At 41.6% G+C, this 13,730-nt stretch overlaps 1 protein-coding gene across 1 annotated transcript in view; it reads right to left on the reverse strand.

The window, feature by feature from the left end:
- SRRM4 (serine/arginine repetitive matrix 4) overlaps window positions 1-13,730 on the reverse strand; it is a 256,446-nt gene that overhangs the window by 42,590 nt on the left and 200,126 nt on the right. Inside the window, exon 8 of the mRNA XM_069754474.1 lies at window positions 7,274-7,415. Coding sequence (XP_069610575.1) covers window positions 7,274-7,415 — 142 coding nt within the window. The remainder of the gene's footprint in view (window positions 1-7,273; window positions 7,416-13,730) is intronic.

The raw sequence follows: 13,730 nt of genomic DNA on the forward strand, positions 1-13,730 counted from the left end.
AGTGAGGCTACACCCACTGGATGGCAGCGTCAGTAGAGTATGGAGCGTATAGTGTGCACAGAGTGAGGCTACACCCACTGGATGGCAGCGTCAGTAGAGTATGGAGCGTATAGTGTGCACAGAGTGAGGCCACGCCCACTGGATGGCAGCGTCACTAGAGTATAGAGTGTATAGTGTGTATATAGTGAGGCTACACCCACTGGATGGCAGCGTCAGTAGAGTATGGAGCGTATAGTGTGCACAGAGTGAGGCCACGCCCACTGGATGGCAGCGTCACTAGAGTATAGAGTGTATAGTGTGTATATAGTGAGGCCATGCCCACTGGATGGCAGCGTCACTAGAGTATGGAGCGTATAGTGTGTACAGAGTGAGGCCACGCCCACTGGATGGCCGCGTCACTAGAGTATAGAGCGTATAGTGTGTATGGAGTGAGGCCACGCCCACTTGATGGCAGCGTCAGTAGAGTATGGAGCGTATAGTGTGCACAGAGTGAGGCCACGCCCACTGGATGGCAGCGTCACTAGAGTATAGAGTGTATAGTGTGTATATAGTGAGGCCATGCCCACTGGATGGCAGCGTCACTAGAGTATGGAGCGTATAGTGTGTACAGAGTGAGGCCACGCCCACTGGACGGCAGCCATCACTAGAGTATGGAGCGTATAGTGTGTACAGAGTGAGGCCACGCCCACTGGATGGCAGCGTCACTAGAGTATAGAGTGTATAGTGTGTATATAGTGAGGCCATGCCCACTGGATGGCAGCGTCACTAGAGTATGGAGCGTATAGTGTGTACAGAGTGAGGCCACGCCCACTGGACGGCAGCCATCACTAGAGTATGGAGCGTATAGTGTGTACAGAGTGAGGCCACGCCCACTGGACGGCAGCGTCACTAGAGTATGGAGCATATAGTGTGTACAGAGTGAGGCCACGCCCACTGGATGGCAGCGTCACTAGAGTATGGAGCGTATAGTGTGTATGGAGTGAGGCTACACCCACTGGATGGCAGCGTCACTAGAGTATGGAGCGTATAGTGTGTACAGAGTGAGGCCACGCCCACTGGACGGCAGCCGTCACTAGAGTATGGAGCGTATAGTGTGTACAGAGTGAGGCCACGCCCACTGGATGGCCGCGTCACTAGAGTATAGAGCGTATAGTGTGTATGGAGTGAGGCTACACCCACTGGATGGCAGCGTCAGTAGAGTATGGAGCGTATAGTGTGCACAGAGTGAGGCTACACCCACTGGATGGCAGCGTCAGTAGAGTATGGAGCGTATAGTGTGCACAGAGTGAGGCCACGCCCACTGGATGGCAGCGTCACTAGAGTATAGAGTGTATAGTGTGTATATAGTGAGGCTACACCCACTGGATGGCAGCGTCAGTAGAGTATGGAGCGTATAGTGTGCACAGAGTGAGGCCACGCCCACTGGATGGCAGCGTCACTAGAGTATAGAGTGTATAGTGTGTATATAGTGAGGCCATGCCCACTGGATGGCAGCGTCACTAGAGTATGGAGCGTATAGTGTGTACAGAGTGAGGCCACGCCCACTGGATGGCCGCGTCACTAGAGTATAGAGCGTATAGTGTGTATGGAGTGAGGCCACGCCCACTTGACAGGCTCTTTCTGGGAGTATGTATAACTCATACATACCCTCTGGCCTCGTCTCAGAAACCGATGAATCCCGGCAGCGGACAGTGTGTGCATTGGGGCGTTAGTCACATAGATTGATCGATTTGGAAGGTTACCTGTGATATATAACAACTTTGGCTGTGGCTCATTTAAGCTTTACCTCCCTTGCAAGGGGGCATTACTTGGCAATGTATTGTCCTTTTGTGGACAGGTTACAGCAGGCAGGCTTCTGCTGCAGTCAGTTGTCTTACAGCCACACATACAAAGCGAGGAAGAGATGGAGGAGATGACTGAACCCCGGTGATAAATATATATATACATATACATACAGATATATCCTATTTATAACTGTAAAAGATTACAGAATACACATTTTTCTATGTTCAGTGATACATGGAGTGAATGGAGACGGCTGTGCATAAGTGCGGCCACCTCTCCAGTCATTGTCTGCTAGGCTGAAGAGGGGTCAGTGGATTCAGTGCAATCGCCACTAATGCCTCAGATGGGAAAACCTTTTTAATTAAGTAAATTATCTCGAAGCCCAAAGAAGACAGTAGCCGTCAATGACAAATTCATGTCTACAATGTTTGCATTCTGGATCTTCCATTTTGGCAGAATATTACTCATGACATGTTGTTGCATTGAAGCTTTGATGCTACGAATAGACAGATGACAGACTGCCGTCCGCACCTACAGTCTATCACACTCGTTCACTGCTATAATCCGTGCGCTCACTCTTTAGGCTGAACTTATGTTCATAACATTAGATACAATGTCATTCCTTGGCAGAATGATTAAAGTGGTTTTGAAAATTCTACAAACTCATGTTACAATTTTGTGCAGGCGCCTCGCACATATTTTATGCTATTTAATGTGTTTGTTATGTATAGAAAAATTGTTAGTATTCTGCATGGTGGCTACACAGGTGTAGAAAAAAAGATTTTTATATTAAAATTGTATATTAAAATATATGCGTTTCCTAATTTTCAATTTGTGATGTAGAATTGAACTGATGTATATCATGATTTTACCTACTGAATAAAACATTGATATTTCCACTTGTGTGATGGATGAAAGAAACGTGAATAGTAAGAAAAAGAATCAAAATCTCATCATTTTCCCCCTGTAGTCTCCGGGCGGGAGGTGAAGGCACTTTAACCAATTCAGCAACAGGTGCAGATTTTGTTATTCAATTGAAATACCATTTGGTTTCGATGAGACTTTTCTTGTTTCCATAATGCAGAAAAATATATGTCTCTTCAATCTAGTTTCTGTACTACAGAAGTTTCTGCTCAATGCTGCAAGGGTTTAGATGTTTTATAGGGAATCTCCCACCAGTTTTTTGCTATCCCATCTGATAACAGCATAATGTAGGGAAAGAGACACTGATCCCAGCAATGTATCACTTACTAGGCTGCTTACTGCAGCTTTGGCAAAATGACTGTGTTATCTGTTGCAGATCTACCAGTTCTGAATGCTGATCTCTTTATAACTCCACCCACACTAGTGATTGGTGGCTATCTGTACACACAGAAATCTACCAATGAGTGGTGGAGGTGGGGTTATACAGAGCCAATTAATAGGGAGGACTACATGGCAGCGGGTTTACCGGGATTCTAGTGATAATCTCCTGCTGATAAAACAATTAGTGTATAAAAAAAAACACAAGCAACTCAGTAAGTGACATATTACAGGGATCGTCGTCCCTGTATTTTGCTACTTTTGGATTATTTGGCATAAACCTGGTGATATGTTCCCTTTATGGATGGCCCATTGTATTAATTGATCAATGGTGGACACATGTCTCCATAATATGTCAAGCGGTGAAGGTGGGGGTTTCCTCCAAAGTAAATTCAGATTATAATAGGGCACGGTGACATTGAATGTAAGGGTAGGAAAGACAGTATGAGAAAAACTAGCTCTGCGTGTTGTAAACCCCAGGAGGAAGGTTACACACTCCAGAAAGTACATAAAGGTTTCATCCTTCTAAACATTTGCCAGTAAAGAAGCTTAATGTGCACAATGTAAGACATTGATGGTTACATAGAGTTTAATGAAATAAACCTAATGAAAGCCACTTGGTATTTCATCCAGTTAAATGTACCCTCCGGGGAATTCTTTTATAGACACAGGCTGCAATTCATTTAATCAGGGAAAAGGAAATTGATAACCCTCGCTGGCATTTAAAGTGTCATTTATTTTTATCTCTCAAATCACCCCTAGCTGCTTTAGAGTCCTGGAGGGGAGCGGAGGAAAACTATCTCATTCGGCTGTTGAATATACATGTGTTTCACCAAGCAGGCCAGGCTGCTGTCACTCCAGAGATAACACTATTCAGCAGGTAAATCACCCTGCGTGATGCCGCCATTCAGAGCTCTATGGATGATGTGCTCTGCCATGCATTGTCTCTGGTTGCGGTGAGACGTTTGGGCCTAGGAGTTATCTTTATGGTGTCTGTGAACCTTCTTGTACATTATTTATGGGGAGTTTATAGAAGCATACATAAAACTGTGTGCAATGTAACCATCTCTACTATATTCTTGACATGAAAAGTGCAAGCAATACATTAAATTATACATATTGCTGTTCCTGACACTACAGCAATAGATTTCAAATTGGTTTCTATTTTATGACAGTCTGCAGTCTGCATCATACTCAAGGTATGTCGTCTGTAAGCAACAGTCTGTAGCCTGCAACTAAAATGTCCTGCTGCTAAAAAAAGCCGGTAATTCTACCTTCCCACCATCTCAATCAGCTCCTGCCACCAGACCTGTCAATCATAGTAGATGGCTCTACCAGTGCCCCAGTTGTAAAAGTCCACTGCTTCTGGACAACCTTTCCCTCCGCACTATCCTATAACCTGCATATCCAAGATCTAAGTGCTCATGTCACAGCCAACTGAAGCATTTTATGGGATCTGCTGTCTCCTTAATTTTAAAGGGATATACCCATCTTCAAAATTCGATCCCAATATTTAGTAGGTATAATAATAAAAATAATAATATTAGCAAATACCTCCAATTGGAAATGTATTAAAGTTCTTCTGAATGGCTATGTCACTTACCCCATGTGCAGGGCATTGCAGTAACTCAGGTATCCATGGCTACAACCATTTACAACTAACTGCCACTATATAAGTTTCACTAAACTCCTTTGTTACTCCTCTGCTTACCACTTTGCCAATGTAATCTGTTGCCACCCTTTGCCTAGAGAATTCAGACTTACAAGGCCGTCCATAAGCTGTCTCCTTCATACATTTGGATGCTCCCTCCTTTCCCTACATATAATATCGGATCCTCACAAAATCAGGTTCTTTGTTCCCCTTTTGTCTGTTCATCACACAATGGTCTCCTAGATTTCGCTCATGTGTTCCCAACCAATATTCGGGATCTTGCTATTCCGACCTGAAAGCATAAATATTTAGTAATACCTACAACCTACAGTAATGTCTTCTGGCACTACATGACCATATGAGAAGCTTCTGTCTTTACTGGTTGTCTCCTTTGCCTGTAGATTGGATTGCAAGGGTCCTATCTCACTCAGGTACATATACTGTGTGCAGAATTATTAGGCAAGTTTTATTTTAGAGGATTATTTTTATTATTGATCAACAACTATGTTCTCAATTAACCCAAAAGACTCATAAATATCAAAGCTTAATATTTTTGGAAGTTGGAGTGGGTTTTCTTTTTAGATTTGGCTATCTTAGGAGGCTATCTGTTTGTGCAGGTAACTATTACTGTTCAGAATTATTAGGCAACTTAATAAAAACCAAATATATTCCCATCTCACTTGTTTATTTTCACCAGGTAAACCAATATAACTGCACAAAACCCAAAACAATTAGTGACTAATATAGCCACCTTTCTTTAAGATGACACTCAGCAGCCTTCCATCCATAGATTCAGTCAGTTTCTTGATCTGTTTACGATCAACATTGCGTGCAGCAGCCACCACAGCCTCCCAGACACTGTTCCAAGAGGTGTACTGTTTTCCCTCCCTGTAGATCTCACATTTTATGAGGGACCACAGGTTCTCTATGGGGTTCAGATCAGGTGAACAAGGGGGCCATGTCATTATTTTTTCTTGAGACCATTACTGGCCAGCCACCCTGTGGAGTAGTTGGAGGCATGTGATGGAGCATTGTCCTGCATGAAAATCATGTTTTTCTTGATTGATACCGACTTCTTCCTGTACCACTGCTTGAAGAAGTTGTCTTCCAGAAACTGACAGTAGGTCTGGGAGTTGAGCTTCACTCCATCCTCAACCCAAAAAGGTCCCACAAGTTCATCTTTGATGATACCAGCCCATACCAGTACCCCACCTCCACCTTGCTGGCATCTGAGTCGGAGTGGAGCTCTCTGCCCTTTACTGATCCAGCCTCTGGCCCATCCATCTGGCCCATCAAGAGTCACTCTCATTTCATCAGTCCATAAAACCTTTGAAAAGTCAGTCGTAAGATATTTCTTGGCCCAGTCTGGACGTTTTATCTTATGTTTCTTGTTCAAAGATGGTAGTTTTTCAGCCTTCCTTACCTTGGCCATGTCCCTGAGTATCGCACACCTTGTGCTTTTTGTTACTCCAGTAACGTTGCAGCTCTAAAATATGGCAAAACTGGTGGCAAATGGCATCTTGGCAGCCTCGCGCATGATTTTCCTCAATTCATGGGCAGTTATTTTGCGCCTTTTTTGCCCAATACGCTTCTTGCGACTCTGTTGGCTATTTGCCATGAAACGCTTGATTGTTCGGTGATCACGCTTCAAAAGTTTGACAATTTCAACACTGCTGCATCCCTCTGCAAGACATGTCACAATTTTGGACTTTTCAGAGCCCGTCAAAACTCTCTTCTGACCCATTTTGCCAAAGGAAAGGAAGTTGCCTAATAATTAAGCACACCTTATATAGGGTTTTGATGTGATTAGACAACACCCCTCCTCATTAAAGAGATGCACATCACCTGATTTACTTAATTGGCAGTTTGCTCTCAAGCCTGAACATCTTGGAGTAGGACAACATGGATAAAAAGTATCATGTGATCAAAATACAACTTGCCTAATAATTCTGCACACAGTGTATAGTTTGTTTTTATAATGTTGCCCACTGATATATATTCTGTTTTTACATATAAAGGCCCTGGAATTCGTGGCACTTTACAAGAAATAATAATTTGGGAAATGCTATTGACGTAGTAGAGTAAAGCTTGCTATACACGTTAGTTAAAATTTGTGCCAGCCCAACTATCGATCTATGCATCTGTTTGTCAAAATTTATGACACAGTATTTACGACACTGTATTTACCAGATTTGCTGACATATCCTACACATTAAATTGGTTTTAGGACTTGACTTAAAACCCGCATTATTTTTTTGTGCACCTTTATTATTGCCTGATAAATCCACAGACATAATGGACTCTCTGTGCTATATTATGAGGCACAAAATGGACCCATCTTACAGTACAGAAATATAAAAAGATGTGATTTTTAAAGTCAACGCTATGAACTCTACTTGTGTAATCAATAGGTTTGTGGTTTTCAAATCCATCCAGCACTAAATCTAAACAACGGTAATACGTCCCATCCATCCTTCTAGATAGCACATATGTATAACAGGTTGCTGCTATTTTAAAATGAAGGTTTCCACTTACTGTCAGCTTGGTGGGGCAGATGCTGCTATGTGCAGATATTGGGGTGACTTCTCTTGGCTTCTTATTTACAGACCTAGAATTGTTGTATTTGTGTTTCTTTCTTCTTGACCGATGTCTCTCTTCTTTGGATTGTTCCCTTGCTCTGAATCAGGGAAAAGAAACCATTACATTTCTGAAGACGCTAAGGGATTGAAAACTAGAATTAATGATAATCACAGTGTAAGATGATTTTAGGCTACTAAACCTTGACTTGGTTCATAAATTATTTTCTCCCTACGACTATTTTGGTGGAACCACTCACACAATATGATTTTGTATTTGATTTTGCTAGTTGTGCAAAAAGTATGGTATAAAGACAATAAGTAATGTATTTGTTATTTTAATAAAATATTGTAGCATTTTTGTAAAATGATCCTCATGGGAGGCCATTTTGGAGAGACATACAGTATTTTGGGTATACCGTAATTTATGGCAGCTGAAATGAATGGGATGAGCTAAATGGGATGGAGAGATGATGAAATGCTTCCAAGACGTGATAGACTACTGTAGATCAGGGAGTGGCAGGTTCATAAAGTATAGAGTATGGCGGTGGTACTTTGCTCTGTTTAGGTCTTCGTTAGCACAAAAAAGCATTGTGCAAAAGTAGAAAACACATAAACTGCACAAACATGAAATCACTACAAGCACATTGACCTACCGAACAAAGATAATGTTATTTATATTGCAAGGAAAATGCTGTAACAATAAAATCCAATCCAGAATGTGCTTAGGGGTAAGATGCAAAATCACGTGCTCTCTGCAGTCTCTGTCTCAATCTACACAGCAAAATTGATGAATTGGGGTCTAAAAAACATGATTAACCAGCACAGTTTCCTCTAATGGCCAGTGTGAAAACTGGAATATTTTTTTTTTTTAATCTAAATTTCTGATAATAAATTACGTTTTATGACAAACTGAATTCATACCATAGTGCAGTTGGAATAAACACCCATCATCAATTGGCTACAAAAAAGAAGATAATTTTTCCACTGTTTCCCTAAAACATTTTGACATTATGCATTTAATTATGGGCAATTATTCCCATCATATTTTTTTATTATTTTCTATTCTTTTACTCTTCTTACTCAAACATATCCACAATCGGGCAAATGAAACACACTTGCTCCACTGAAGTACTGACCGTAATGAGCTCTCAATATTTTCTGTATTTAGCTCTGTTGGAAGGCTATTAGCAGATCCTTATAGTAAGAGGAGCACAAATCAGTTACAGTATGCCAAGAACGCGACACAATGTTCTTCAGTCAGATCCCCCGGTGCCTTAATGTGTCTTGCATTGACCCAATTTGACTAAGAACCTATTATGTGACTTTTACAGTCTGCAATGCCACAAGGCTAGTAGATCCTGGATGAAATTGCTTTATAATTTAACAGTTGTGTATTGTTAATATACTTTAATCGATTTAATTACATAAGAGACCACCGCCAGGTAACTGTATGAAAGGTATAATAAATGAGTCTTCTTTCATACATCTTTTACAATATTTATGGTGAGTTTGTAGAAGTATACACTGTCTGCCATTTAATGAACTGTACTATATACTTGATGGCCTTGTAAGTCATTGTTAATATTTTGAACTGAAATTTCAAGGCAAAGGATAGCAATAGATGGTATTGGTACAGGGGTAAGGAGAGGAGAAATAATGGAGGGAGGTGGAGAAGCCGGGCAGCAGAATTGAGGGTAGCCTGAAAGAGCACTTGAGCGTTGGAAGGGAAGCCACAGAAAAGGATGTTGCAGTAGTCTTTCAGAAGGCTAATGGAATCATCTACTAATATTTTTGCTTTCTTAAAGTTAATCAGACAGTAGGTTCCATCAAAATGTTTGAGTTGGCTGCGGCATGAGGTGCTGAGATCTTGTTCAGTCCCCAATGACCTCCAACAGATTATGTTTTCAGGTTTTGCTTAGTATTGCACAAGAGATAATTCAATCACCTGCACAATACTAAGTAAATTCTGAAAATATGATCTATCACCTAGGCAATACTAAGGAGATCCTGAAAACACAATCTGTTGGTGGCCTTGAGGAGTTCGGGAACACTATAAAACTCTCATTGTAGATGTCTCCAGAAATGACTGAAAAACTGGAGATAGAACTGTTTGTCTCCATTCATAGAAAGTTACAAAAGCTGTTATAAAAGAAAATATAACTAATGGAGAAAAATATAACTTCAACATGACTTACATAAGTCATATTGCCATTTCCAATATCATTACTTTTCTTGCATTCGGTAGATGCTTTCCTTTATATCTAACAGTGATACAGATACATGTTTTTTTGTGTTATTTGTGAAAAACTGTGAATGGATATACAGTACAGACCAAAAGTTTGGACACACCTTATCATTTAAAGATTTTTGTGTATTTTCATGACTCTGAAAATTGTACATTCACACTGAAGGCATCAAAACTATGAATTAACACATGTGGAATTATATACTTAACAAAAAAGTGTGAAAGAACTGAAATTATGTCTTATATTCTAGGTTCTTTAAAGTAGCCACCTTTTGCTTTGATGACTGCTTTGCACACTCTTGGCATTCTCTTGATGAGCTTCAAGAGGTAGTCATCGGGAATGGTCTTCTAACAATCTTGAAGGAGTTCCCAGAGATGCTTAGCACTTGTTGGCCCTTTTGCCTTTACGCTGCGGTCCAGCTCACCCCAAACCATCTCAATTGGGTTCAGGTCTGGTGACTGTGGTGCCAGGTCATCTGGCGCAGCACCCTATCACTCTTCTTGGTCAAATAGCCCTTACACAGCCTGGAGGTGTGTTTGGGGTCATTGTCCTTTTGAAAAATAAATGATGGTCCAACTAAACGCAACCGGATGGAATAGCATGCCGCTGCAAGATGCTGTGGTAGCCATGCTGGTTCAGTATGCCTTCAATCTACTATATAAAGCTGAATGTGTGTGTGTGTGTGTGTGTGTGTATGTGTGTATGTCCGGGATTGGCATCTGCACCATCGCAGCTACAGCCACAAAATTTTGCACAGTCACATGTCTGGACCCCGAGAGCGTCATAGGCTATGTTGTGATGCGAAATTTTAACCCCGCGCATTCCAATTCACCAAACAATTTTGCCCCTATCTACATAATGGGGAAAAAAGTGAAAGGAAAAGTGTTGGAGGTGTCGCAGCTACAGAAACAAAATTTTGCACAGTCACACGTCTGGACCCTGAGAGCGTCATAGGCTACGTTGTGAGGTGAAATTTTAACCCCGCGCTTTCCAATTCACCAAACAATTTTGCCCCTATCTACATAATGGGGAAAAAAGTGAAAGGAAAAGTGTTTGAGGCGTCGCAGCTACAGAAACAAAATTTTGCACAGTCACACGTCTGGACCCTGAGAGCGTCATAGGCTATGTTGTGAGGTGAAATTTTAACCCCGTGCTTTCCAATTCACCAAACTATTTTTCCCCTATCTACATAATGGGGAAAAGTGAAAGGAAAAGTGTTGGAGGCAAATTGACAGCTGCCAGATGTGAACAAGGGGGACTTAAAGAATGAGAGCGATGGCGCAAAAGAGTATATACCGCTCAGTTGCTAAGATGGGGCCCCGACATGGGATACTCACCACACACGGGGATATGAACACACACACAAAATGCGCCACACACTACCACGTGCTTGAACACATAGACCACCCTCAGCACACATTTCACCACAAATACACCAACCTCGCCACATAAAACTCGAAACACAAAAGTCGCCGCGCAAAACTCGCCACGCGCAAAACGCGCCACATGCAAAAACTAGGCTCACACAAAACTCGCCACAAGTGCAAAACTCACCTCATGGAAAACTCACCACACGCAAAACTTTCACACGCGGAAAAATTGCCACATGCACAAAATTTGCAACACATGCAAAAGTTGCCTCACACAAAACTTGCACATACTCAAAAGGCACCAGATATAAAACTCACCACGCGCAAAACTCGCCAACTTGCTGCACACAACTTGCTACGCTAACCTGTCACATGCAACTCGACACACAAAAAGTTGCTACACGCATGTTGCCACACAAAACTCAGCTCACAAAAGTCGCTACATGCATGTCGCCACACACAACTCAACACACACAACTTGACAAACGAAACTCGCCCTAAAACACACACAAGTCTGGTATTATCCTTCAAAAATAAAAAATCTGATTAATAAGCAGACAAACTACAAGAGCAACAAATGTACCATATAGGAAATACGGCAGCTGTCAGTCACATGACCTGTCTATTATGTGTATGTGTGAGCTAATATATACTGCCAGGGGGAGGGCTTCCTGTTGGCTGGGGATTTATCAGGCTGCCAATTTATCTTACAAATACTGAGGTAAAAATACTGAGCAAATAACGTGTTAACGAGGTCTAATACAGGAGATCACACAGGTATATACTATATACAGGGGAGATGACACACAGATATATACTATATACAGGAGAGATGATACACAGGTATATACTATATAGAGGAGGAGATGACATACAGGTACATACTATATACAGGAGGAGATGACATACAGGTATATACTATATACAGGAGGAGATGACACACAGGTACAGTGGGGCAAAAAAGTATTTAGTCAGTCAGCAATAGTGCAAGTTCCACCACTTAAAAAGATGAGATGCGTCTGTAATTTACATCATAGGTAGACCTCAACTATGGGAGACAAACTGAGAAAAAAAAATCCAGAAAATCACATTGTCTGTTTTTTTAACATTTTATTTGCATATTATGGTGGAAAATAAGTATTTGGTCAGAAACAAAATTTCATCTCAATACTTTGTAATATATCCTTTGTTGGCAATGACAGAGGTCAAACGTTTTCTGTAAGTCTTCACAAGGTTGACACACACTGTTGTGGGTATGTTGGCCCACTCCTCCATGCAGATCTCCTCTAGAGCAGTGATGTTTTTGGCTTTTCGCTTGGCAACACGTACTTTCAACTCCCTCCAAAGGTTTTCTATCGGGTTGAGATCTGGAGACTGGCTAGGCCACTCCAGGACCTTGAAATGCTTCTTACGAAGCCACTCCTTCGTTGCCCTTGCGGTGTGCTTTGGATCATTGTCATGTTGAAAGACCCAACCACGTTTCATCTTCAATGCCCTTGCTGATGGAAGGAGGTTTGCACTCAAAATCTCACGATACATGGCCCCATTCATTCTTTCATGTACCTGGATCAGTCGTCCTGGCCCCTTTGCAGAGAAACAGCCCCAAAGCATGATGTTTCCACCACCATGCTTTACAGTAGGTATGGTGTTTGATGGATGCAACTCAGTATTCTTTTTCCTCCAAACACGACAAGTTGTGTTTCTACCAAACAGTTCCAGTTTGGTTTCATCAGACCATAGGACATTCTCCCAAAACTCCTCTGGATCATCCAAATGCTCTCTAGCAAACTTCAGACGGGCCCGGACATGTACTGGCTTAAGCAGTGGGACACGTCTGGCACTGCAGGATCTGAGTCCATGGTGGCGTAGTGTGTTACTTATGGTAGGCCTTGTTACATTGGTCCCAGCTCTCTGCAGTTCATTCACTAGGTCCCCCCGCGTGGTTCTGGGATTTTTGCTCACCGTTCTTGTGATCATTCTGACCCCACGGGGTGGGATTTTGCGTGGAGCCCCAGATCGAGGGAGATTATCAGTGGTCTTGTATGTCTTCCATTTTCTAATTATTGCTTCCACTGATGATTTCTTCACTCCAAGCTGGTTGGCTATTGCAGATTCAGTCTTCCCAGCCTGGTGCAGGGCTACAATTTTGTTTCTGGTGTCCTTTGACAGCTCTTTGGTCTTCACCATAGTGGAGTTTGGAGTCAGACTGTTTGAGGGTGTGCACAGGTGTCTTTTTATACTGATAACAAGTTTAAACAGGTGCCATTACTACAGGTAATGAGTGGAGGAAAGAGGAGACTCTTAAAAAAGAAGTTACAGGTCTGTGAGAGCCAGAAATCTTGATTGTTTGTTTCTGACCAAATACTTATTTTCCACCATAATATGCAAATAAAATGATAAAAAAACAGACAATGTGATTTTCTGGATTTTTTTTTCTCAGTTTGTCTCCCATAGTTGAGGTCTACCTATGATGTAAATTACAGACGCCTCTCATCTTTTTAAGTGGTGGAACTTGCACTATTGCTGACTGACTAAATACTTTTTTGCCCCACTGTATATACTATATACAGGAGCAGATTACCTACAGGTATATACTATATACAGGAGGAGATGACATACAGGTATATGCTATATATAGAAGATGACATACGGTATATACTATATACAGGAGGAGATGACACACAGATATATACTATATGCAGGGGAGATGACACACAGGTATATACTATATACAGGAGGAGATGACATACAGGTATATACTATATATAGAAGGAGATGACATACAGGTATATACTAT

The sequence above is a fragment of the Ranitomeya imitator genome, chromosome 1 (genome assembly GCF_032444005.1).
Source record: "Ranitomeya imitator isolate aRanImi1 chromosome 1, aRanImi1.pri, whole genome shotgun sequence".
Classification (NCBI taxonomy): domain Eukaryota; kingdom Metazoa; phylum Chordata; class Amphibia; order Anura; family Dendrobatidae; genus Ranitomeya; species Ranitomeya imitator.